The sequence below is a fragment of the Neoarius graeffei genome, chromosome 16, assembly GCF_027579695.1.
Source record: "Neoarius graeffei isolate fNeoGra1 chromosome 16, fNeoGra1.pri, whole genome shotgun sequence".
NCBI lineage: Eukaryota > Metazoa > Chordata > Actinopteri > Siluriformes > Ariidae > Neoarius > Neoarius graeffei.
Genome location: NC_083584.1, coordinates 26,739,422 through 26,762,743, shown reverse-complemented (window position 1 = coordinate 26,762,743; position 23,322 = coordinate 26,739,422). Strand labels below are relative to the sequence as shown.

Here is a 23,322-nt window from a genome sequence, read left to right as displayed (position 1 = left end):
AACACCAAACCTGACGCACTGTCCAGGCTGTTCTCTGCCACTAACAGGGAGAGTGAAGTCGGGCCTATTATCCCTGTGTCCCGGATTGTGGCCCCTGTCCGCTGGGGTATTGAGGAGGCCGTCCGACGAGCCCAACGCCAGGACCCCGGTCCTGGGACGGGGCCACTGGGCCTCTTGTACGTCCCACATCAAGCCCGGGCCAAGGTTCTCCAGTGGAGTCACTCTTCCCCTCTCACCGCCCACCCGGGAGCTCGGAGGACCCTGGACTTCCTGAAAAGACGCTTCTGGTGGCCTAACATGGAGAAGGAAGTAAGGTCATTTGTCCTGTCCTGTGAGGTCTGCACCAGAACCAAGAACCCGCGACAGCATCCCCAGGGTCTCCTGCATCCTCTGACCATTCCCCGGCGTCCCTGGTCCCATGTGGCAGTCGACTTCATCACGGGTCTCCCTGAGTCTCAAGGTAACACTGTCATTTTGGTTATAGTCGACAGATTCTCGAAGGCCTGCCGCTTCATACCACTGTGCAAACTCCCTTCTGCTCTTGAAACAGCCAAACTTATTTTTAATCATGTCTTCCGAGTCTTTGGTCTCCCACAGGACATCGTCTCAGACCGAGGGCCCCAGTTCTCCCGAGTGTGGCACGGGTTCTGCAAGGTCATCGGAGCCACTGCCAGCCTCTCCTCTGGGTTTCACCCACAGTCCAATGGCCAGACGGAGAGGCTCAACCAGGACCTGGCTATGGATAACCCGACATCGTGGAGCACCTGGCTGCCATGGGCAGAGTACGCCCACAACACCCTGCAGTCATCGGCCACCAAGCTGTCGCCATTCCAGTGCCAATTTGGGTTCCAGCCACCTCTGTTCCCGGACCAGGAGGAGGACGCGGGGGTGCCCTCGGTCAACCAATATGTGAGACGGTGTCGCAAGACCTGGAGCAAGGTCAGGAAGACCCTCATTCAGACCTCCAGAACCAACCAGACTCAGGCCAACCGCCATAGAAGACCTGCCCACGCTTTCCGCCCTGGGCAGTGGGTTTGGCTGTCCACTAAGGACCTTCCGCTGCGGGTGGAGAACCGCAAGCTTGCTCCTTGCTACATTGGCCCCTTCAAGGTGGTGCGCAGGGTGAACCCTGTCTCCTACCGGCTCCAGTTGCCCCGGACTCTGAGGATCAACCCCACATTCCATGTTTCCCTGGAGACGCTCCGGGGGGGGGGGGGGGGGGGGGGGGGGTCCTGTTAGGACTGGGACTGTTTTGGCCTCTAGAGGCCGCTGTTATTTCATTTTCTTGTCATGTTTGTTTTGGCCTCTAGAGGCCGCCACTGTTTCTGTGTTTTATGTTTGTTGTTTTCCATGTGTCTTATGCCCCGCCTAGTCCTCATTAGTGTCACCTGTGGCCTATTTTAGTTTGTGTATTTATACCCCTGAGTTCAGTCCTCTTGTCACGGAGTCTTTGTGCTGTTATGTTTAGCTCCAGTTACCTCTGTTCTGTGTTCCTTGCCGTTGTCTCTTTGGTTTTGCACTTTGCTTTTCTTTTTGGAGTTTTTGGACTTTGTGTTTACTGTTTTTTGATCTTCTGAGCGTTGGTATTTTGCCTTTTCTTTTCTAGTTTTTTGCTTTTGTATTTAACTTTGACCTTTTGGATATTTTATTTTTCCCTTCATCTTCTGAGCGTTTTTTGGATTATATTTTTGTTTGGACTGTAAATATTGTAAATAAACTTTTTGATACTTTTCTACTTCCGCCTCATGCCTCTGCACTTGAGTCATCCCCCTGGTGGCCTAGTGGGGGTTTGCTGGATTATCACACCAACGAACCAGGTTCAAATCCCAGCAAAACCCTAACAATATCCGCAGCCTTTCTCGAAATGAACCCTTGGCACGTAAATATAGCCTCCTGGGAGAAAGCCCCATTTCAGTGCTTCTCCCAGTGCATAGTTTTGCTAATGAGAAGCAGGAGGCGGGCCATAGGGGAGGGGGAGGGGCTTGACCAAGCTGCGCGCACACATACTCGCTGCTATCAGCGCCTGTAGCCACACTGCTAAGACAAAACCCCATTCTCCCTCGGACTCCTTTCGTAAACTCAACGTGACACAGAGAACAGCGAGTGAGAGTGTTTGGAGTGGTAGTTTACGAACGTATAATACCCTAGGCTTGAACACGCACTCCATAACCAAAGAGGATAGTAGCAGCAACTACAGCAACATACCGCTTATCCAACAGAAGACATGCATTGCGGAGCAATAGTCAAACATAAGCTCATAAGTTACAGTCAATTTCCAGACTAAACTCAGTTTAACAGAGCATGCTGCATGCTCTTTAGTTTTGTAGCGCGGAGTACCTGGCTAACTGCAGGAAGTGGTTAGCTGCACAGCTAATGTAGCCATTGCTAGGCTAACGCACCAATTTTAAAACACGGCAAAACGACCAGTTATACACTTACTTGTTCAGTGTTTGTGGCTGATGCGGCAGGGATGCTTGGTACGGACCCAGGCTTCAGTGACAGTTGATGTGCAAAACCTTCCCTGTACTGTCCCAAGTTGTGGAAACATTCCTCAGGAAAATGCTTCCGACAAACATACACCGTCTTAGGTAGACTCGACGGCGTATTATTGAAGTAAATAAAATTAAGCCACTGCGTCTTCAGGGGCTCTCCCGTCGGCAGTAAAAACAGACTCTTTTCTGTGTTGTCACATCCATGTACAGCGCAATTTCCATGTTTCGCTCGCTTAGGTGATGCCATGTTGTTGTCTCCTCACTACAACTGGGCGGGCAATCCATACAGTGGGTGGGAATCCAGAGGGGGGGCGTGGGGATCATCTCCCTTGCTGACATAGTAAAGGGAAGAGCTTATCAACGCGCCGTTTTGACGCGCCATTCTCAAATGTTGGGCATAGTTTGGTTTACACATTATGAAATTTCTAGCCACTGGGGTGACTTAAGAAGGTCAGAGGAACTCATTTTAACGTTAAAAAACCTCAGAAAGTGAAAATTTCATGCCATGGGACCTTTAATCATTCGTTGTTGTTTGTATTAATTTCTAGTTTTGTAGTTTACCAATAAATGTCAACAGGCAACTGACATTGTAACCACATGAAAATCCAGGTCAAAGGTCACATGTCATTCCTCAAACCACAATATAAAATGTCTACTGATATTGTAATATGTGGTAGATATTTACAACAAACTGCAAAAAATTATTTTCTGAATGAAATAGAAAAATCTGAATGTTTCAATCATGTAATTTTTTATATGCTAGGAATTTAATTCTGGTCTAATTCTATTTATTGCAATAGGATTCCAAATACTCTATAAACATTCCATTCTGTTATGAATCAGGAAAAATTATTATAAATCACAACACTTTTATTTTTTTTTAAAGTACTTCATCTACTTCAACAATGTTACACAAAGATTGATCCATAACAGTTGTAAACGTCACTTAATTCCACAGGGTGTCAATAATGGTGGACACCGGTGAAAGTGATCACTATTATCGACACCTCATGTGACTTCTCAAACGCGCGTTTAGATACAAAATGGCGACTGTCAAATGAAAGAGTAAGAAATAAAGTAGTTTTCGACAAAGAGATCATTAAATATCGGTGAATTTGATCAGTAAAAACATGTCCATGATCTTTCCACCGTGCTTACCTGCGATGATAACGTCCAGGTTTTCCTCAACTTGCTGATCGTGCTAAAAAAAATTCCATCTCAGGTAACGAGCTGTATCATCAGACGACAAGATCAAAGGACGAGGGCGGGTCTTCCGGTTGATTAATTAACTGTTGTAACTGAAACTCACTTTTGTAAAATTGTTTTTTATTGGTAAATCTGAAAAGGTGTCGATAATTATGGACTGTTGATAATTGTAGCTGCTGCTCTATGTAGCCAAAAGTTTCTGGACTCTTGACCATCACACCCATATATGTGCCTTCCCCAAACCGTTACCACAAAGTTGGAGGCATATAATTGTCTAGAATGTCTTTGTATGCTGTAACTTTATGATTTCCCTTCACTGGAACTCAGGGATGCAAACATGTTCCAGCAGGATAACACTCCTGTGCATAAAGTAAGGTCCATGAAGACATGGTCTGCCAAGACTGGTGTGGAAGAACTTGAATGGCTTGCACAGAGCCCTGAGCTCAACCCCACTGAACACCTTTGGGATGAACTGGAACACTGACTGTAACCCAGGCCTCCTCACCTGACATCAGTACCTGATCTCACTAATACTCTTATGGCTGAATGGACAAATCCCCACAGTCCCCACAAGTTAAAGTGCCATTCCACCATTGGATGTATTTTTTTTGGCATAAAATACAATATATTTTATGACAACATGACTAGACAGAGAAATCTTTTAGCTTCAAAATGATATATCAAACATAATTTTTTGACAACGACAAGTATATTAATTTTGCGACCAAAGTCACCTACCCTTTTAATTTCCGCGCGGTAGTGAAACGTGATGTCATCGGCAGGTTCCCCTTCTTGTGTACCACGTCACGTGTGACGTGGCACAGATTATCAGCAATGGCGGATAGAATGCGATTGTCAGCTTCGGAAAAGAAGCGAAGGAAAATAGCAAGTGATGCCCAAAGGAGACGGTCGATGGTGAATATCGGCACAGCAATCGACAAGTGGAAATCGCGTTCTATCCGTCATTGCTGATAATCTGTGCCACGTCACATGTGACGTGGTACACAAGAAGGGGAACCTGCCGATGACATCACGTTTCACTACCGCGCGGAAATTAAATGGGTAGGTGACTTTGGTCGCAAAATTAATATACTTGTCGTTGTCAAAAAATTATGTTTGATATATCATTTTGAAGCTAAAAGATTTCTCTGTCTAGTCATGTTGTCATAAAATATATTGTATTTTATGCCAAAGAATACATCCAATGGTGGAATGGCACTTTAAAAAAAATATGTATAATAGAAAGCCTTCCCAGAAGAGTGGAGGTTATTATAACAGCAAAAGGAGAACCGAATCTTGTATGGGATGTTCAACAAACACATATGGGTGTGATTAGTCGGATGTAAAAAATACTGATGGCCATATAGTTTTTTTTGTTTGTTTGTTTGTTTAAATTTTGCACTATAATGTAATTCATGTTTTGCTCCTTTAACATCTTTACTGAGTCAAAAAGGAAAAAAAAAGGACATTATAGACACAAAAAATATGGCTGACATTGACAAATGGTCATCCTTAAACTGATTTAAAATAATTTTTTATTTGCACCGTTGTACAAAATTGCACACATCTGAAATCTGTTTGTCCCGCACTGTGAGGAAAATCAAATACCTTTTAATACAAAAGAGAAAGATGGCTTTCTTCACAACTCTTGCGATGGATATGAAAAACACTTTTAAAATATTGTGAAGCTATACTATCTTCTTCTTAAATCTTTTTTTTCCCCACTTATATGTGGGGTCGATGTGAATATAACCAGGTCTGTGTACGATAACCAGGGCTGTATCACAGAGATTTAAAGACTGGTAGCATTGGACAGGAGGTAAAACCATTATCAATGTCATGATACTGTATGTTTTACATCCTCGTTTGCAAAAAAAATTGGGACACTGTGTAAACTGTAATAAAAACAGAATGTGATGATTTACAAATCATGGAAACCCTGTATTTCATTGGAAATAATACAAAAACAAAATATCAACTGTTGAACATGAGAAATTTTATTGTTGTTCTTTTTTTCCTTTTTTTTGGGAAAAATATACACTCATTTTTAATTTAATACCAGCAACATTTCCAAAAAGTTGTGATGGGGCATGTTTATCATCACCTCTACTTTTAACAACACTCTGTAAATGTTTGGGAACTAAGCAGCCCAATTGCTGTAGGTTTTAAAGAGGAATGTTGTCCCATTCTTGCCTGATATACAGTTTCAGTTGCTCAACAGTTCAAGGTCTCCTTTGTCATATTTTGCATTTCATAATGCACCAAATGTTTTCAGTGGCAGACAGGGCTGGACTGCAGGCAGGCCAGTTTAGCACCTGGACTCTTCTAATACATGCAGAATGCAGTTTGGCATTGTCTTGCTGAAATAAGCAAGGCCTTCCCAAAAAATTACATCATCTGAATGGCAGCAGGTTGCTCCAAAACCTGGATATATCATTCAGCATTAATGGTGCCTTCCCAGATATGCAAGCTACCCATGCCATGTGCAATAATGCCTGAAGATCAGAGGCATCCAATGTCAGTTTTCAGCCTTGTCTCTTGCATACAGAGATTTCTTCAGATTCTCTGAACCTTTTAATGATATTATGTACCGTAGATGATGTAATCCCCAAATTCTTGCAGTTTTAAATTGAGGAATGTTATTCTTAAATTGTTGCACTATTTGCCCACGCAGTCTTTCACAGAGCGGTGAACCCCTCCCCATCTTTACTTCTGAGAGACTCCACCTCTCTGGGATGCTTTTTTTTTATACCCAATCATCTTACTGACCTGTTGCCAATTAACCAAATTAGTTTTTTAATATTACACAACTTTTACAGTCTTTTATTGCCTGTGTCCCAACATTTTTGAAGCATGTTGCTGGCATTAAATTGAAAATGAGTATATTTAAAAAAATAAAATAAAAAAAGAACAATAAAATTTCTCTGCTTCAAAATTTGATATGTTGTCTTTGTATTATTTTCAATGAAATATCAAGTTTCCATGATTTGCAAATCTTCACATTGTGTTTTTATTTACAGTTTACACAGCATCCCAACATTTTTTTTTTTGAACAGGGGGTTGTAGCTCAACATATCACTCGTTGCATGTGGAATTTATTGTTTATAATAATTTTCATGAAGGGTGCCAATTGTTATGGAGCTAATTGTATGTAAAAGTCAATATCCTATTAGAATTATTAATATTGCGAAATGCATCATATGTAATTCTCTATCATTCTTGGGGATTAATCTCATCTCATTATCTGTAGCTGCTTTATCCTGTTCTACAGGGTCGCAGGCAAGCTGGAGCCTATCCCAGCTGACTACGGGCGAAAGGCGGGGTACACCCTGGACAAGTCGCCAGGTCATCACAGGGCTGACACATAGACACAGACAACCATTCACACTCACGGTCAATTTAGAGTCACCAGTTAACCTAACCTGCATGTCTTTGGACTGTGGGGGAAACCGGAGCACCCGGAGGAAACCCACGCGGACACGGGGAGAACATACAAACTCTGCACAGAAAGGCCCTCGCCGGCCACGGGGCTCGAACCCGGACCTTCTTGCTGTGAGGCGACAGCGCTAACCACTACACCACCGTGCCGCCCTGGGGATTAATCATGTCTGTAAAATCCCTGTCAATGAAACAGTGTATCTCCTAGAACAGTGAACACTCTTGTGCTTTTCTCTCCCCCATATCTCATTCTTCTTCTTGCCTCCTCGTACAAAAATTTTATTAAAACACCAATTGCATTGGGGAAGCTGTGTGCGCTGTCTCATTTATTCAAACACTTTATAATGTGGGCAGTTTTTCCTCAAATGTACAAGTATCCTGTAAAAAAATCAAAAATAAAAAGGGTGATCCTTTTAAATACATGAAAGGATGTGTGTGTGTGTGGGGTTTGGGGGTTGTTGTTTGTTAGACTATGGTTTCTTGAGATATTTCAAAAGGAACATGTTTGCATATACTGTATATGGAATATCAGTGTGTGTGTGTGTTTTCCTAGTTGTGGTGGGACTCTGTGTCTGGAAGGGCTGAAGCGTGGATCCACACGGCAGCACACGGGGCTGGACAAGTGGCATGCTGGATGTGGGCAGAAGAGTGTGCGCCTGTGTTTATGTTGCATAATTTCAGACTCCCTCTCATATATGTGTGTGTGTGTGTGTGTGTATGAGAATCTCCTCTGGCTTGCCATTCTTTTGGCAGCAGCAGAGTCAGATCTGCCACCACAGCTTCCAGCTTGGGCCACCGCAGTCACACAAGGCCAGCTTTCCCACGGGGAGGGGTGCAGACCAGAGACTTCAGATGGAGTAATGGAGCAACAGTGAATCACAGAAAAGTACACACACGGACGCCACGCAGCATCTAACAAACAAAGACTGTTGCATCTGAACATATTTAAATATCTGATAGGTCATACTGTTATACTAACAAACATTGAATCTTAGCAAAAGTTCATTTTACCTAAAGGTATTAAGACACACATAATGGTAATGAAATAAGATGTGTGTGTGTTCTCTATGACTCTGTACAACACTGAAGAGTCTAACAGTCCACATGTTACATGTGGCATCTGTATATACAGCAGTATTAGAGTGTACAGGGGAAGCCATGGCCTAATGGTTAGAGAAGTAGCTTTGGGACCCAGCTGGTTTGATTCCCTGGACTTGAGCAAGGCACCTAACCCCCAACTGCTCCCCAGGCTGCTCTGGGTATGTTGTACATCATTCTGGATAAGAGCGTCTGCTAAATACCATTAATGTAATACAGTGAATTAGGCGGCACGGTGGTGTAGTGGTTAGCGCTGTCGCCTCACAGCAAGAAGGTCCGGGTTCGAGCCCCGTGGCCGGCGAGGGCCTTTCTGTGCGGAGTTTGCATGTTTTGTCTGTGTCCGTGTGGGTTTCCTCCGGGTGCTCCGGTTTCCCCCACAGTCCAAAGACATGCAGGTTAGGCTAACTGGTGACTCTAAATTGACCGTACAGTGGTGCTTGAAAGTTTGTGAACCCTTTAGAATTTTCTATATTTCTGCATAAATATGACCTAAAACATCATCAGATTTTCACACAAGTCCTAAAAGTAGATAAAGAGAACCCAGTTAAACAAATGAGACAAAAATATTATACTTGGTCATTTATTTATTGAGGAAAATGATCCAATATTACATATCTGTGAGTGGCAAAAGTATGTGAACCTCTAGGATTAGCAGTTAATTTGAAGGTGAAATTAGAGTCAGGTGTTTTCAATCAATGGGATGACAATCGGGTGCGAATGGGCACCATTTTATTTAAAGAACAGGGATCTATCAAAGTCTGATCTTCACAACACATGTTTGTGGAAGTGAATCATGGCATGACCAAAGGAGATTTCTGAGAACCTCAGAAAAAGCGTTGTTGATGCTCATCAGGCTGGAAAAGGTTACAAAACCATCTCTAAAGAGTTTGGACTCCACCAATCCACAGTCAGACAGATTGTGTACAAATGGAGGAAATTCAAGACCATTGTTACCCTCCCCAGGAGTGATTGACCAACAAAGATCACTCCAAGAGCAAGGCGTGTAATATTTGGCTAGGTCACAAAAGACCCCAGGGTAACTTCTAAGCAACCGAAGGCCTCTCTCACATTGACTAATGTTAATGTTCATGAGTCGACCATCAGGAGAACACTGAGCAACAATGGTGTGCATGCCAGGGTTGCAAGGAGAAAGCCACTGCTCTCCAAAAAGAACATTGCTGCTCATCTGCAGTCTTCTAAAGATCACATGGACAAGCCAGAAAGCTATTGAAAAAATGTTTTGTGATGGATGAAACCAAAATAGAACTTTTTGGTTGAAATGAGAAGCATTATATTTGGAGAAAGGAAAACACTGCATTCCAGCATAAGAACCTTATCCCATCTGTGAAACATGGTGGTGGTAGTATCATGGTTTGGGCCTGTTTTGCTGCATCTGGGCCAGGATGGCTTGCCATCATTGATGGAACAATGAATTCTGAATTATACCAGTGAATTCTAAAAGAAAATGTCAGGACATCTGTCCATGAACTTAATCTCAAGAGAAAGTGGGTCATGCAGCAAGACAACGACCCTAAGCACACAAGTCGTTCTACCAAAGAATGGTTAAAGAAGAATAAAGTTAATGTTTTGGAATGGCCAAATCAAAGTCCTGATCTTAATCCAATCGAAATGTTGTGGAAGGACCTGAAGCAAGCAGTTCATGTGAGGAAACCCACCAACATCCCAGAGTTGAAGCTGTTCTGTACGGAGGAATGGGCTAAATTCCTCCAAGCCGGTGTGCAGGACTGATCAACAGTTACTGGAAATGTTTAGTTGCAGTTATTGCTGCACAAGGGGGTCACACCAGATATTGAAAGCAAAGGTTCACATACTTTTGCCACTCACAGATATGTAATATTGGATCATTTTTCTGAATAAATAAATGACCAAGTATAATATTTTTGTCTCATTTGTTTAACTGGGTTCTCTTTATCTGCTTTTAGGACTTGTGTGAAAATCTGATGATGTTTTAGGTCATATTTATGCAGAAATATAGAAAATTCTAAAGGGTTCACAAACTTTCAAGCACCACTGTAGGTGTGAATATGAGTGTGAATGGTTGTCTATGTGTCAGCCCTGTGATGACCTGGCGACTTGTCCAGGGTGTACCCCGCCTTTCGCCCGTAGTCAGCTGGGATAGGCTCCAGCTTGCCTGCGACCCTGTAGAACAGGATAAAGCAGCTAGAGATAATGAGATGATATGAATACAGTGAATTAAGAAAGATCTTACTGACACTAGCTGCATGTGCTTCAGGAAGCAATGCATATTGATCCTGTAGGGAAAAATCCGTTTTAAATATTCAAGGCACTGGAACATTGACTTTCACTCTTTTGTGATGAATTTCAGCCTGTCTTTCAGAGCAATGACACTAGGGTTAAAAAAATGAAATAATTTTTACACCAAACACACATTCAGGTGTTTATTGACAAGAGGCTCCATTGTTGTTACAGGCAGGCTTGTAGTACTCGAGTCCGACTCCTCGTGCCCTAATTTTAAGGACTCGTGACTTGACTTGGACTTGAGCACTCATGACTCGGACTTGGACTTGTACGTTAATTGCATTCAGACTCGTAAACTGGAAACAAGGACTTGGCTTTTTTCTTTATATTTTGTAACATGCCATAATAATTTGGCATAAGATATTTATATCTACATTAATTTTTGTACTAATTCCATGCAAGGGAACGCACATTCACCTGTTCATACGTCATGTTCAGGAACAAACGAACGTTAATGGCGCTAAAATGCCTGGAGAGAAGCCCCTAGGATTGTCGGCTTTGCTTATACAGACTTCTTGTGCGGTGGGAAAAAAATGCACTGCTGTGTGTTCCATATGTAGAAGAACTCTCGAGGAGACGACGGGGACAACCTCGAACTTCAATCGTCATTTGGTAAGACTCCACCCAGAGAAGTAAGTGACACACTATGTTCATTGCTCTGTTGATAGCGGGGCTTGCTGACTGATGAACTAGCTAACCTTCTCATGTTAACCTTCTCTCATGTCGTTCACCCTGTTGATAGTGGGCGGGGCTTGCTGAGCGATGAACAAGCTTTTTATCTGTAGCCTATAAACTAAACTGGAGCAGTCGAGCAGTAACGTTAGTCCAACACAGTAGCAGGGACGGTTTCACACATAAAGGCAGCAACAACCGCCGTCAAATGGTGCGGTTGGAGTCTTGTTCTCGGACTCGACTTGAAATTTTCTTTAATGACTTGGACTTGAGACTGGACTCGGGGTTTAGGTGGTGTTTACATTAGACCGTATCAGCGGATCATCAGATTAACGTTTTTAAAACGATTCGCGTGCACACAGCAACGCCAATACACGATTCGCGTGCACACAGCAACGCCAATACACGGATACGCTAATCACATGACTAATTAGACGGCACGCAAGTTGAAATGTGTCAGTGCGGCTCAGCGCTTCCTCCTCAGCAGCTGCGCTCCAAATCACTCCGCCCTGAACAGCGAGTGCCCTCTGGAGGGTGCGCACTCCGGCCCTGCGCAGCTCAGAGAGCGCGCGAGTGAAGCGCACGAGCAGTGATTCGGGACTGAGCCGCTGTGTGTGTGATCCCAGCGCATATCGGGCATGCGCAAGTCACTCACCACTTGCAAGTGGAAGGATGGCAAGCCTAAAGACAATCATAACTACACAATGGGCAGTATTTGCATCTTACCATGAACAACATTAAGAATGACAAAGCAAAGCATTATATTCATACTTTTATATTCTTTAATGAAAAACAAAAAGGTGATACAAGGCGGAAACAATAGCAGGAAGTGAAGTCTGCGCCGTTTTTCAGCAGTCGCGTCACATGACCAACGTGGCATGAACAACGCCAGCGAATCAGGAAGGTGGATGTCACAGTGACGTTGTCCAATGACGACGTCAGCTAGAGCTCAGCACTGCGTTTCCTCATATCTCAATGTTTACACAGCACCGGATCAGATACGAACTGGGTTGAATACGTGGGCCCTGGCGGATTCAAGTTGTTCCGCCTGCGGAGTCGTTTCCCGGCGTTTTAATGTGAACGGACAGTGCATCCGCGACGAAAACGAGACGGATACGGTCTAATGTAAACACCACCTTAGTGACTCGGCTACAACACCGGTTACAGGGGTGCCAAGAATAGCGGCACGTGTTTTTGTTGAAAATAGTTCTCTCTTGATGATGGATTTGTTTTTCTCTGAATAAATGTATTTCAATTAAAGGTTGGATTTTTCTCATTTTTTCAGACTGAGATGAAGCGACTTCACCAAAACGTGGATTTTTTCCTCAACCTTTTCTACTAATCTTTACAAGGGGGGCAATAATTGTGGAAGGCACTGTATGTATGTATAGTTCAAGCTTTAAAAATTAAAACATGCATAACCACAACTCTAATATGCAACCTGAACAAGACAGGAATTATGAATGTGTACATACAAGCAGGTTCTTTCAATAAAATCAAATATGACATTGAGGTATGATATACTGGTTTTATTGAAGTCGTCAGGGAAGTGCAGACAGAAATGGATCTTGAAAGCGTGCAACACTGCTTCCTGTTTTCATATACAGAGCTGAGGCCTGAAATGTCATAGCTTTAACCTTCCTACGCTCGGAGCACGTTTCGTTTTCAGCACGCACCTCTTAACCGTATCCCAGGGAAAGACTATTTAATTTGACGCTGATCTTAAAAAAGCATCTCTGTAAATGATCTGATTTCCAGGACATACCTTTGGCTTTGAAGAGACGGGGGAGAAAACAGTGGGTCGTCCATGATGGGAAAGCGACGTTTCACATTAGATTCTAAATCTGTTACATGTTATAATACTGCATTAGCTTATTAAAGTAATAATGGTGCTCATAGCAAAAAATATTTTTAAAAATGAACAATTTAGAGCCCAAACACCAGTCATGGATCACAATAGCTTAAATGACTGAGTATATAGAGGCTTTAAGTAGTGGTTAAATATAAAAAGATTGAAAAGTCATGACCCTGCGCTATTATGGCTAGATCACGCTTACAGAAAAAACGTTTAGCTTTGCTTATTAAAGATCGAAAGGAAAAAGAGAGACATATAAACAAATGATACATGACGTGTACGTGAGACATGACGTATGAAATCACAATACCCAAGACTTCATCATTTCAGAAGTGATATTTGCGATAGTGAATGAATATGGGGCTGCTTCTCCGTTGATTCTCTAATGTAGCTTTACCTGAGTAAATGGTGGCGTTCAGGTTCCAGTCTCAATCGAGAACTATTGCATATGGCTAAGGAAATCGCAACGCTTCCTTCCTGCATTCATACAAGCACCACGAATTTCGGCACCCCGTCATCACCTGTCCTGCAGGTTTCTCTCACACTCCTTACTCCTGTTTACATGAGGTTTCTATTGGCGAACTGTTACACTTGAGAATAGTGAGAAGATGAGGGAGGGGAGGGGAGGCTATAGCATGAGGTGGAAAGTTACCATTCTGCACCATAATTGTCTTTTCCTCTTAAAAGATGCATTAAGACTTCTTGGAATGCACAATACAGTGTATAGAGATAAATATTGCCATTACTACAAGCGTGATTACTGTAGATACATACAATTGCCTCTCTAGCACGAGAGGCAATTTGGTGTCTTGCCGTACACACACACACATCCTCCCCCAAGATCTCGAAGAGGGACAGTAAGTGGCACGATTTCAAGCCTCTAAAATACTAAGCAGACTGCTCCCTTCGCTCACTCCTCGTCAGCAGCCTCCCTTTTGGATTCCTCCATCTTCTGATCCGCATGTTGAGTAGCGGGGCTTGGAAGAGGCACTACTTCCACTGCAGGCAGTGTGGCTCCATCTGGCTCAGTCCCTTTTCTCTGAGCAAGCTCTTCCTGAGCACAGAAAAAAAAATAAACATCATTCTCTTCATTTGTTATATTCTTTAATAAACAAACAAACCCTTTTTATTTTTTTCGCGGTCTGGCTTCCATCAAATCGTGCGCTCTGATTGGCTCGCGAGCGGTCCAGAATCCTATGATCCGGACCACGGTTACGGACCTTTGGCAACTCGCTCGTTCACAACAACAACGAACATAGTAGTAATTTTTTGTCAACATTTATTTTCGCATCTCTCAGTAGAATAGCATTCATTTTACAGCATGGATAGCGATAACGGCAGTGTTCACAGTGAAAGTGAGTTTTACTACCCTGATGAAGACGACATAAAAGAAAACCTGTAACTGTTGCTAACGCTGAGCAAATCCAGCAGTTTATTGAGGAGCAAAGGACAGAAACGAGCTTGTAGCAGGTTTGTTCTAAATATGGTTTCCCTTTCGGGTGCTCTCATTTTCTGTTTGAATTTGGTAAAGAAAAAAATAAATATATTATTTACCAGCTTAAGGTCGGTCCGTATCGTGAAATACCGTGACCGAGGTCTTGGAAATACTCAAGACCTCGGTCACGGTATTTCACGATACGGATCGACCTTAAGATGGTAAATAATATACATGTATTTCCTGCTGGTACAGTGGTATTTTCTCACACACTGCATTTCCAGATTTATCATCATTTCAACTAAAGGCTTTAAAATCCTGGTCTAGCTCAAAACCAGAACGTCAAGGACGTGGTAGCTCATCTGGCCTGCCATCAAAACAACCGTGACTACCAAAAAGCCAAACAGAACTGAAATGTGACAGTGTGAGAGAGGACCAACCTCCATGACAATTTGTTTAGGACAGGAAAATCAACAAAGGACTAAATTTTGTTCCCCGAGGGAAGATCTACCCAAAACATTGATCAGAACTGAAATCGCATGATCAATGACAGGAGATACAATTCTAATCAGAAGAAAATTTGTTAAGTTGACCTAATTACTCGGTGGCACGGTGGTGTAGTGGTTAGCGCTGTCACCTCACAGCAAGAAGGTCCGGGTCCGAGCCCCGGGGCCGGCGAGGGCCTTTCTGTGTGGAGTTTGCATGTTCTCCCCGTGTCCGCGTGGGTTTCCTCCGGGTGCTCCGGTTTCCCCCACAGTCCAAAGACATGCAGGTTAGGTTAACTGGTGACTCTAAATTGAGCGTAGGTGTGAATGTGAGTGTGAATGGTTGTCTGTGTCTATGTGTCAGCCCTGTGATGACCTGGCGACTTGTCCAGGGTGTTCCCCGCCTTTCGCCCGTAGTCAGCTGGGATAGGCTCCAGCTTGCCTGCGACCCTGTAGAACAGGATAAAGCGGCTAGAGATAATGAGATGAGATGAGATACGATTTAACTGAAAATAAACAAATTGTTTACAATAGGAATATCAACAAACAAATGAACAACTTTTGTTCTCCGAGGGAAGCTCGGCCCAAAACATCGATCAGAACTGCGAGAAGAGATACAATTCTAATGAGAAGTCCCAAAATTCGTTAAGTTGACCTAATTAGTTTGTGAGCAAAAATTTGATAATACAATGACCAAGTTTTGTGCAGAATGACGAGTTCTTTCAAATAAAACAATCAGAACTGAAATCCATTAAGAACTGAGGGAGGAGATACGATTGAACTGAAAAACAAATTGTTTACAACAGGAAAATCAACAAACAAATGAACAAGTTTTGTTCCACAACGGAAGATCTACCCAACACATGATCAGAATTGAAATCGGATGAGAAATGAGAGAGTAAATACAATTCTACTGACAGGCCTGGAAAATTCGTTAATTTGGCTTAATTAGTAACTCGTTGGGGCGGCACGGTGGTGTAGTGGTTAGCACTGTCGCCTCACAGCAAGAAGGTCCGGGTTCGAGCCCAGCGGCCGGCAAGGGCCTTTCTGTGTGGAGTTTGCACGTTCTCCTCGTGTCTGTGTGGGTTTCCCCCGCAGACATGCAGGTTAGGCTAATTGTGGGCTCCAAATTGACTGAGAGTGTGAATGGTTGTTTGTGTCTACGTGTCAGCCCTGTGATAACCTGGCCTCTCACCCATAGTCAGCTGGGACAGGCTTCAGCTTGCCTGCGACCCTGTAGAACAGGATAAGCAGCTACAGATAACGGATGCATAGTAACTCGTTAGCAAAAAATATGAAAAAACAACGACCAAGTTTTGTGCGGAGTGATGAGTTCTTTCAAACGAAACAATCAGAATGGAAACCCGTGGAGAACTGAAGGAGGAGATATGATTTAACTGAATTGTGGCCGAGGGACGCCACGCCATAGCAACAGCTCATCAGCCTTATGGCCAGATGAGCTAATTATTAAAGCCACCCTTTCTTTGCTTGTGCAGGAAAGAAAAAAAAAAAAAAAAGTGATTCATGGGTTCTGTATTTTGTGTGAATTTTACAACAAAAAATGATTAGAATTACTTAAATGCTTAACATTCTCTACTAAATTAATTTATGTAAACATATGGGTAAAACCCACCGTGTATATATTACATTATTGTGCAAAAATCTTAGGCACCTAAACTTTTATTTAAATACAAATTTTCTATCGATCTTTATTTTATGACTTCTAATTTAGAGTCCGTGCAAACACTATGGATTTCCAAACATTACTTTTCCAACAAAAAAAATTCAATGTTACAGAAACATGTCTGTAGTATAAGTGAATAAGTAATGTTTACTTAAAAGAAAGAAACAATACAGATTTGAAATATTTATGAAATTGTGTTAATCAAGTTTTAATTCATTGATTGATTGATTAATGAACTGATTTGACTGATTATTGTTCTAATCCATTTAATTCAAGTAGATTGACTTGAAAATGACATGAAGTTTACTGTATTATTTTTCCAATGTGCATCTGTTTAGTGTTCCAATATCCGTATAGAGGATTTCCACTGACGTCATCGATTTTTGTTCATCACGCAGCGGCCATCACGCATATTGCCAGGCAAACAAAGAAACAGCTGTGACCGTTAATAATGAAAATCGAGACGACTGCAGTCAGTACAATCTCTCTGAAACGATAAAAAGTTTAGATTATACCAGCAGATCACGTTACATTCAAAAGCTGAAACATGCAGGCATCACAGATCCATAGAATTTACCCACAAATGTATTTATTTATTGATTATTTATTCTGCACACTGCACTCTCTCTCTCTCTCTGTGTGTGCACATATGTTGTCACTGCTTCAGATGGATTAAATGCAGAGGAGGAATTTTGTTGTGCTCGAGTTTACATGTGACAAAAATCAAAAATAAAAGGCTTCTTCTTCTTAATTTACCCACGAGTGTATTTATTCCACTTGAAAAGTGCTCGGCAAACCAGCTACCGGATTTCAGACATGACGACATCCTGAACTATTTAGTATTTGGGACTTCTAAATACACTGCAGATGCTACAGGCTTACAAAAGTACAGATACCTACCAATATTTCAAGGCAGCTTTCGTAACGGAAATGTTATGGGAAATTCCCGATAAAGAAAAAATACCTTATTATGTAATAAACAAGCCAGAGCCTAGAGCTCACATATTTTATGGTGATTAGATTCATCTACATAATCAGTACACAGGGATGAGAGTGGGTGGTCACCAAAAAAGCAGAAAACAAGATGGTGCCCGAAGCCGGGGGTCTGGGAGGGATACCCCCCCAGGAAAATTTTGAAAAATAAGGCCTTACAAACCACTTTTCCTGCAATCTGAGCTGTAGTAGATAAAAAATCTGTTGTCTTTTTTATATATTTACATGAAAATAATGTTTCAAATCAATAGGAGTATTGTCTGAATTCAAAATAAAATCACATTCTACATTCAAGGGTATGGTTATAATTTATGATCAACAAAAATGACAAACTAAATTCACATTAAACGTAAGTTTTATTAATTATCAAAATGTTCATATATTAAATAAAATTTCTTAGGGAGAAAAAGGTCAGTCACCCTATGTCCTCATTAGTTGCATATGATTTCAAAGTCTTTTGAAATATGTAAGTTTTCAAAACTGTCAGCATTAATTCAGATTTACTGACCATCATATACATGTTCAATGTACTAAATCAAACGAATGCTAAGTTTATGGGATAATGTCTATGTACACTTTATACAATTATTTATAGTTCACAGTCACTTCTCATTTTCATTTAATCATTTCGACTTCTTCAGCTTTTTGACCAAAGACAAAAGCCTGTCAGTCCTCTCTCTGTTTTTTATACCAGCATCGATTTCATGTACCTTCGCTTCGTCTCGCTTGTCAATTGTATTCGGCATTTTGAGTAAAAAAGCCGATACGAAAGAGAAACGTATTTTTGAAGCGCAGCGACGATGAACATGTGCAAGTTTCGATAAAATAGAACAGATGCGGGTACTTTTGTAAGAACTGTTATGATTGGCTTTTGTTCTCTCCCACACTCTTGTAAGAACTGTTATGATTGGCTATCATGCTCTCGCCAGCAATGTTTTGGCCAATTACATTGTAGAAAACACGTATTCTACCGCGAGACTTAGCGAGACTAAAGATGGCAAAAATGTAAACATGTAACATCGTCATACGCTTGAGTATCATGAAGGAACATACCCCAACCCCCCTCAATGAAAAAAAAAATCTCAACGGATTTGGCATAATATCGATTTTTGCTCAGAAAAAGCGGAAATCCGCCAAAAAGCGGAAAACTCTCATCCCTGAGTACATAACAAAACATGCTGTTAGTCTCGCCAAGCATTAGGTCTAATAAAATATATCGCGTCCAAAGCCCATATCCAGATATACATTTTACCGTTGCACAGAGCTTTCACATTAACCTGATATAAAATGTTTTCCACACACACGGGAATGTTTTGCTGGCATCCAGTCTTCCCGTTTAACTGCAGCTTGCCATTTTTCTCATCTTTCTGGGTTCGCTGGGAAGCGGTGAAAATTTAAACCAGGCTTATCTCCACGTCTGTTATTACATCCACGGGTCTCTGGCATTGTTCTTTTAGCTGTAACTTCTACAAGTTTATCTGTAGATGTACTGAATTGGACTTACAAATCACTCGCATACACTTGTGCCAGTCGCTGGCAAACACAAAGCTTGCCTGGCAATATGGCTGCGTAAATAAAATCCGCAGTTGTGATGACGTCACGTGAAAGTCCTCTACAGGTGTCTATATTCAGATTAAAGTGGGAATAGTTTAAACTGGAAAAGATTTTCCCTTCTTGTTGTTTTATTAAACATGAACCCTACTTCTAGACCCTTGGAAATGTCATCCTTTCATTTTGAATAATGTATTCAGACAAGGCTGCATCCCTTCTATTTATCATATTCATTCATTCAATTTCAGTAAATCCTTTATTCTGGTCAGGGTCTGTGGTTTAAATTACTAATGTGTGTATAATTTGGGAAACAGAACCAACTTAGTTCATTACACAATAAGGCGTTAAAAAAGCAGTTCTGTGCGCACAACTGGCAATCACTTGTGTGGTTCTCAACCTACAGTACTACCTCCTTCAGCTCCTCTTCATCCAATCATGTCCATGGGTTTTTCAGTTCTGCTGCCATTTTCTATCCGAGTTATCATCACTAAAACAGGGCACTGAGAGCGGATTAGTTAATATCTCACCTGATCTGGAAATCGCTGATTCACCACTTGATCTCCAAACTCTTGGTTCTCAACCTCTTCACCATTCGAGTGACAGCTGGGGCTTGGAACTTCGATGCCATGGCTCTCAAGGATGGCAGCCTCTGAGAAGGTGAGACAGGGTGGTTCATGTAAAGTGAGGAAATGAGAGAAAACTAATCAATACACAGCAGTTACTTCCAACTACATTCCATAACTGTTACTTCCATCTACTAGGCCAGTATTTCTCAACCCCTGGGTCACGGCCCACTAAGCGTCATCTAGTGGGCTGCGATTTTTTAATCGAGGAAAATGAGGCATTTTGGTGGCGATATACACGTGAGCTAAAAGTTGTGGTCGCACAGCGTGTGAACACTTGACTGTTACGCCTTTGCACACTTGAGCCTGGTGCAGCTCGAGCGGCCACACGCGCACACGGAGCGCATTGTGCACACGCTTGGATCCCAGTCGTTATGAGAAACACCTGATACTGATTTGAGCGCAACCAGCATGCACAGATATGGATGCTGTTTTCACGGAGGCTTTGCGAAGTATCATCATCATCACGTTTGTTTCTAGCCATGTTGAAACACTGTTTAAATACTCTGCTTTATGATTCTGCTTTCTGTTTTGCTTTTGTACAGTGATGCTTGAAAGTTTGTGAACCCTTTAGAATTTTCTATATTTCTGCATAAATATGACCTAAAACATCATCAGATTTTCACACAAGTCCTTAAAGTAGATAAAAAGAACCCAGTTAAACAAATGAGACAAAAATATTATACTTGGTCATTTAGTTATTGAGGAAAATGATCCAATATTACATCTTTGTGAGTGGCAAAAGTATGTGGACCTCTCGGATTAGCAGCTAATTTGAAGGTGAAATTAGAGTCAGGTGTTTTCAATCAATGGGATGACAATCAGGTGTGAGTGGGCACCCTGTTTTATTTAAAGAACAGGGATCTATCAAAGTCTGATCTTCACAACACATGTTTGTGGAAGTGCATCATGGCACGAACAAAGGAGATTTCTGAGGACCTCAGAAAAAGCGTTGTTGATGCTCATCAGGCTGGAAAAGGTTACAAAACCATCTGTAAAGAGTTTGGACTCCACCAATCCACAGTCAGACAGATTGTGTACAAATGGAGGAAATTCAATACCACTGTTACCCTCTCCAGGAGTGGTCGACCAACAAAGATCACTCCAAGAGCAAGGTGTGTAATAGTCGGCAAGGTCACAAAGGACCCCAGGGTAACTTCTAAGCAACTGAAGGCCTCTCTCACATTGGCTAATGTTAATGAGTCCACCATCAGGAGAACACTGAACAACAATGGTGTGCATGGCAGAATTGCAAGAAGAAAGCTACTGCTCTCTAAAAAGAATATTGCTGCATGTCTGCAGTTTGCTAAAGATCATGTGGACAAGCCAGAAGGCTATTGGAAAAATGTTTTGTGGACGGATGAGACCAAAATAGAACTTTTTGGTTTAAATAAGAAGCGTTATGTTTGGAGAAAGGGAAACACTGCATTCCAGCATAAGAACCTTATCCCATCTGTGAAACATGGTGGTGGTAGTGTCACGGTTTGGGCCTGTTTTGCTGCATCTGGGCCACGACTGCTTGTCATCATTGATGGAACAATGAATTCTGAATTATACCAGCGAATTCTAAAGGAAAATGTCAGGACATCTGTCCATGAACTGAATCTCAAGAGAAGGTGGGTCATGCAGCAAGACAACGACCCTAAGCACACAAGTCGTTCTACCAAAGAATGGTTAAAGAAGAATAAAGTTAATGTTTTGGAATGGCCAAGTCAAAGTCCTGACCTTAATCCAATCAAAATGTTGTGGAAGGACCTGAAGCGAGCAGTTCATGTGACAAAACCCACCAACATCCCAGAGTTGAAGCTGTTCTGTACAGAGGAATGGGCTAAAATTCCTCCAAGCCAGTGTGCAGGACTGATCAACGGTTACCGGAAACGTTTAGTTGCAGTTATTGCTGCACAAGGGGGTCACACCAGATACTGAAAGCAAAGGTTCACATACTTTTGCCACTCACAGATGTGTAATATTGGATCATTTTCCTCAATAAATAAATAAATGACCAAGTATAATATTTTTGTCTCATTTGTTTAACTGGGTTCTCTTTATCTACTTTTAGGACTTGTGTGAAAATTTGATGATTTTTTAGGTCATATTTATGCAGAAATATAGAAAGTTCTAAAGGGTTCACAAACCACTGTAAATATCATGCCTGCTAATAAACGCTCTTCCTGCACTTAGATCCGTCTATTTTGTAGTGTCCTGATCCCCAGATCTTTACCCCAGCCACACATAAGTTGTTCTCCTCCATGCTCTTCCAGGTTTTAATCTGTGTGTCCATGTAGAACGATGTCTGCAGCACCAGGTAGTTTGAAATGTCAGGGAAATCAACAGATGAATGAGTTTCCAAGTCATAGGAAAAATCCTTCTTTGTTCGTGTGTAAGGATCTTATCCCACTGAGTGGTTTCTATATCCACTTCTTGGTTTTAATAACTTGCTTGTTTGCTGTACACAATCATGGCAATAAGTTCTTGTGTTAATGGACCAGACTCCACTTTTGGATCATTAATCCCTTTTGACTGATAATGCCCTGCATGCATGGTTTGGCTTCTGGCACATCCATACAGTTTTAAATACAATACCTACAATTAAAAACAGTTTGTTTTTATTGCATTTATTTCATTCCTGGGCTCCCATCTGGAACAGAGAGTGATGTTGCATCCCATGAATGCACTTTACAGTAGATTATTAGATTCTAATAGAATAGATGAGCCAAAATAATTGGGGATCTTTTTTAATGGGCCCCGACTCATTACAAATATGAATAGGTGGAACTCAAAGTAGAAAAGGTTGAGAACCCCTGCACTAGGCAATCGTATGTAAGGAATAAAATGCAACAGGATGTGCGGTTAGAGGAAAATAATCAATAGCATGGTGGTATAGAGCGGAGTTCCTGGTAATTATTTTAACCCAAAGTGTTTTATTACCCCAGCCATTTTCCAATGCAAACAAACAATTTTACTTATTATAGAAGGACATCCTACGTTTGTCCATTGAGAGTCAAGTTGGAATGTCCATCACAGAAGGTAGCTCCTATTATCACTTATGTTCTAGCAGTTATAAACCATTGATTTCTCACCAAAATGTTTTTTTTCCCTCTCTCTTGAAGTTAATAGGACATAAAATGCAGCTTGCCATGTTATTGAGCAATTACAAGTTGTACAATCTTCATCCTGAAGACTTTCTCACGTTCGAAACCATAAAGGAACAACTTTATCTTGGAGTGTCACAAAGCTCCGACAATGAAGAAAATACTAACGGGTTGTTTTACAATCAGGGTACGCAAGCTAAAAATCACATTTAACACTTATTATCTTCAATATCAAAAGGCTTGACTAAATAAACTTGGTTGTTTATTGTAGCCCTGTGATAGCTCTATTTACCATGCAAAAAAACATTTGGTGATAACGTTATTTTGGGTGAATGTACGGCAATATATGTCATATTTAGCAAAATTACTCGTGTCATTTAGAAAAAGTGCTTTTTTGACCACAGGTCGCTCCAAAAGG

The 23,322-nt window shown here is 41.6% G+C and overlaps 1 protein-coding gene across 3 annotated transcripts in view; it reads right to left on the bottom strand.

Moving 5' to 3' along the window:
* Window positions 1–12,700: 12,700 nt before the first annotated feature.
* The window catches only part of zgc:91944 (uncharacterized protein LOC436941 homolog), a 45,473-nt gene continuing 34,851 nt past the window's right edge, over window positions 12,701–23,322 (bottom strand). For 2 of the 3 annotated variants that reach the window (XM_060942710.1, XM_060942712.1), the window contains 2 exons: window positions 19,717–19,838; window positions 12,701–14,095 (listed from right to left, as the gene is read on the bottom strand). In XM_060942710.1, the coding sequence (XP_060798693.1) occupies window positions 13,952–14,095; window positions 19,717–19,838 (266 nt within the window). In that variant the 3' untranslated portion in view covers window positions 12,701–13,951. The remainder of the gene's footprint in view (window positions 14,096–19,716; window positions 19,839–23,322) is intronic. The other variant, XM_060942711.1, reaches the window with a different exon arrangement.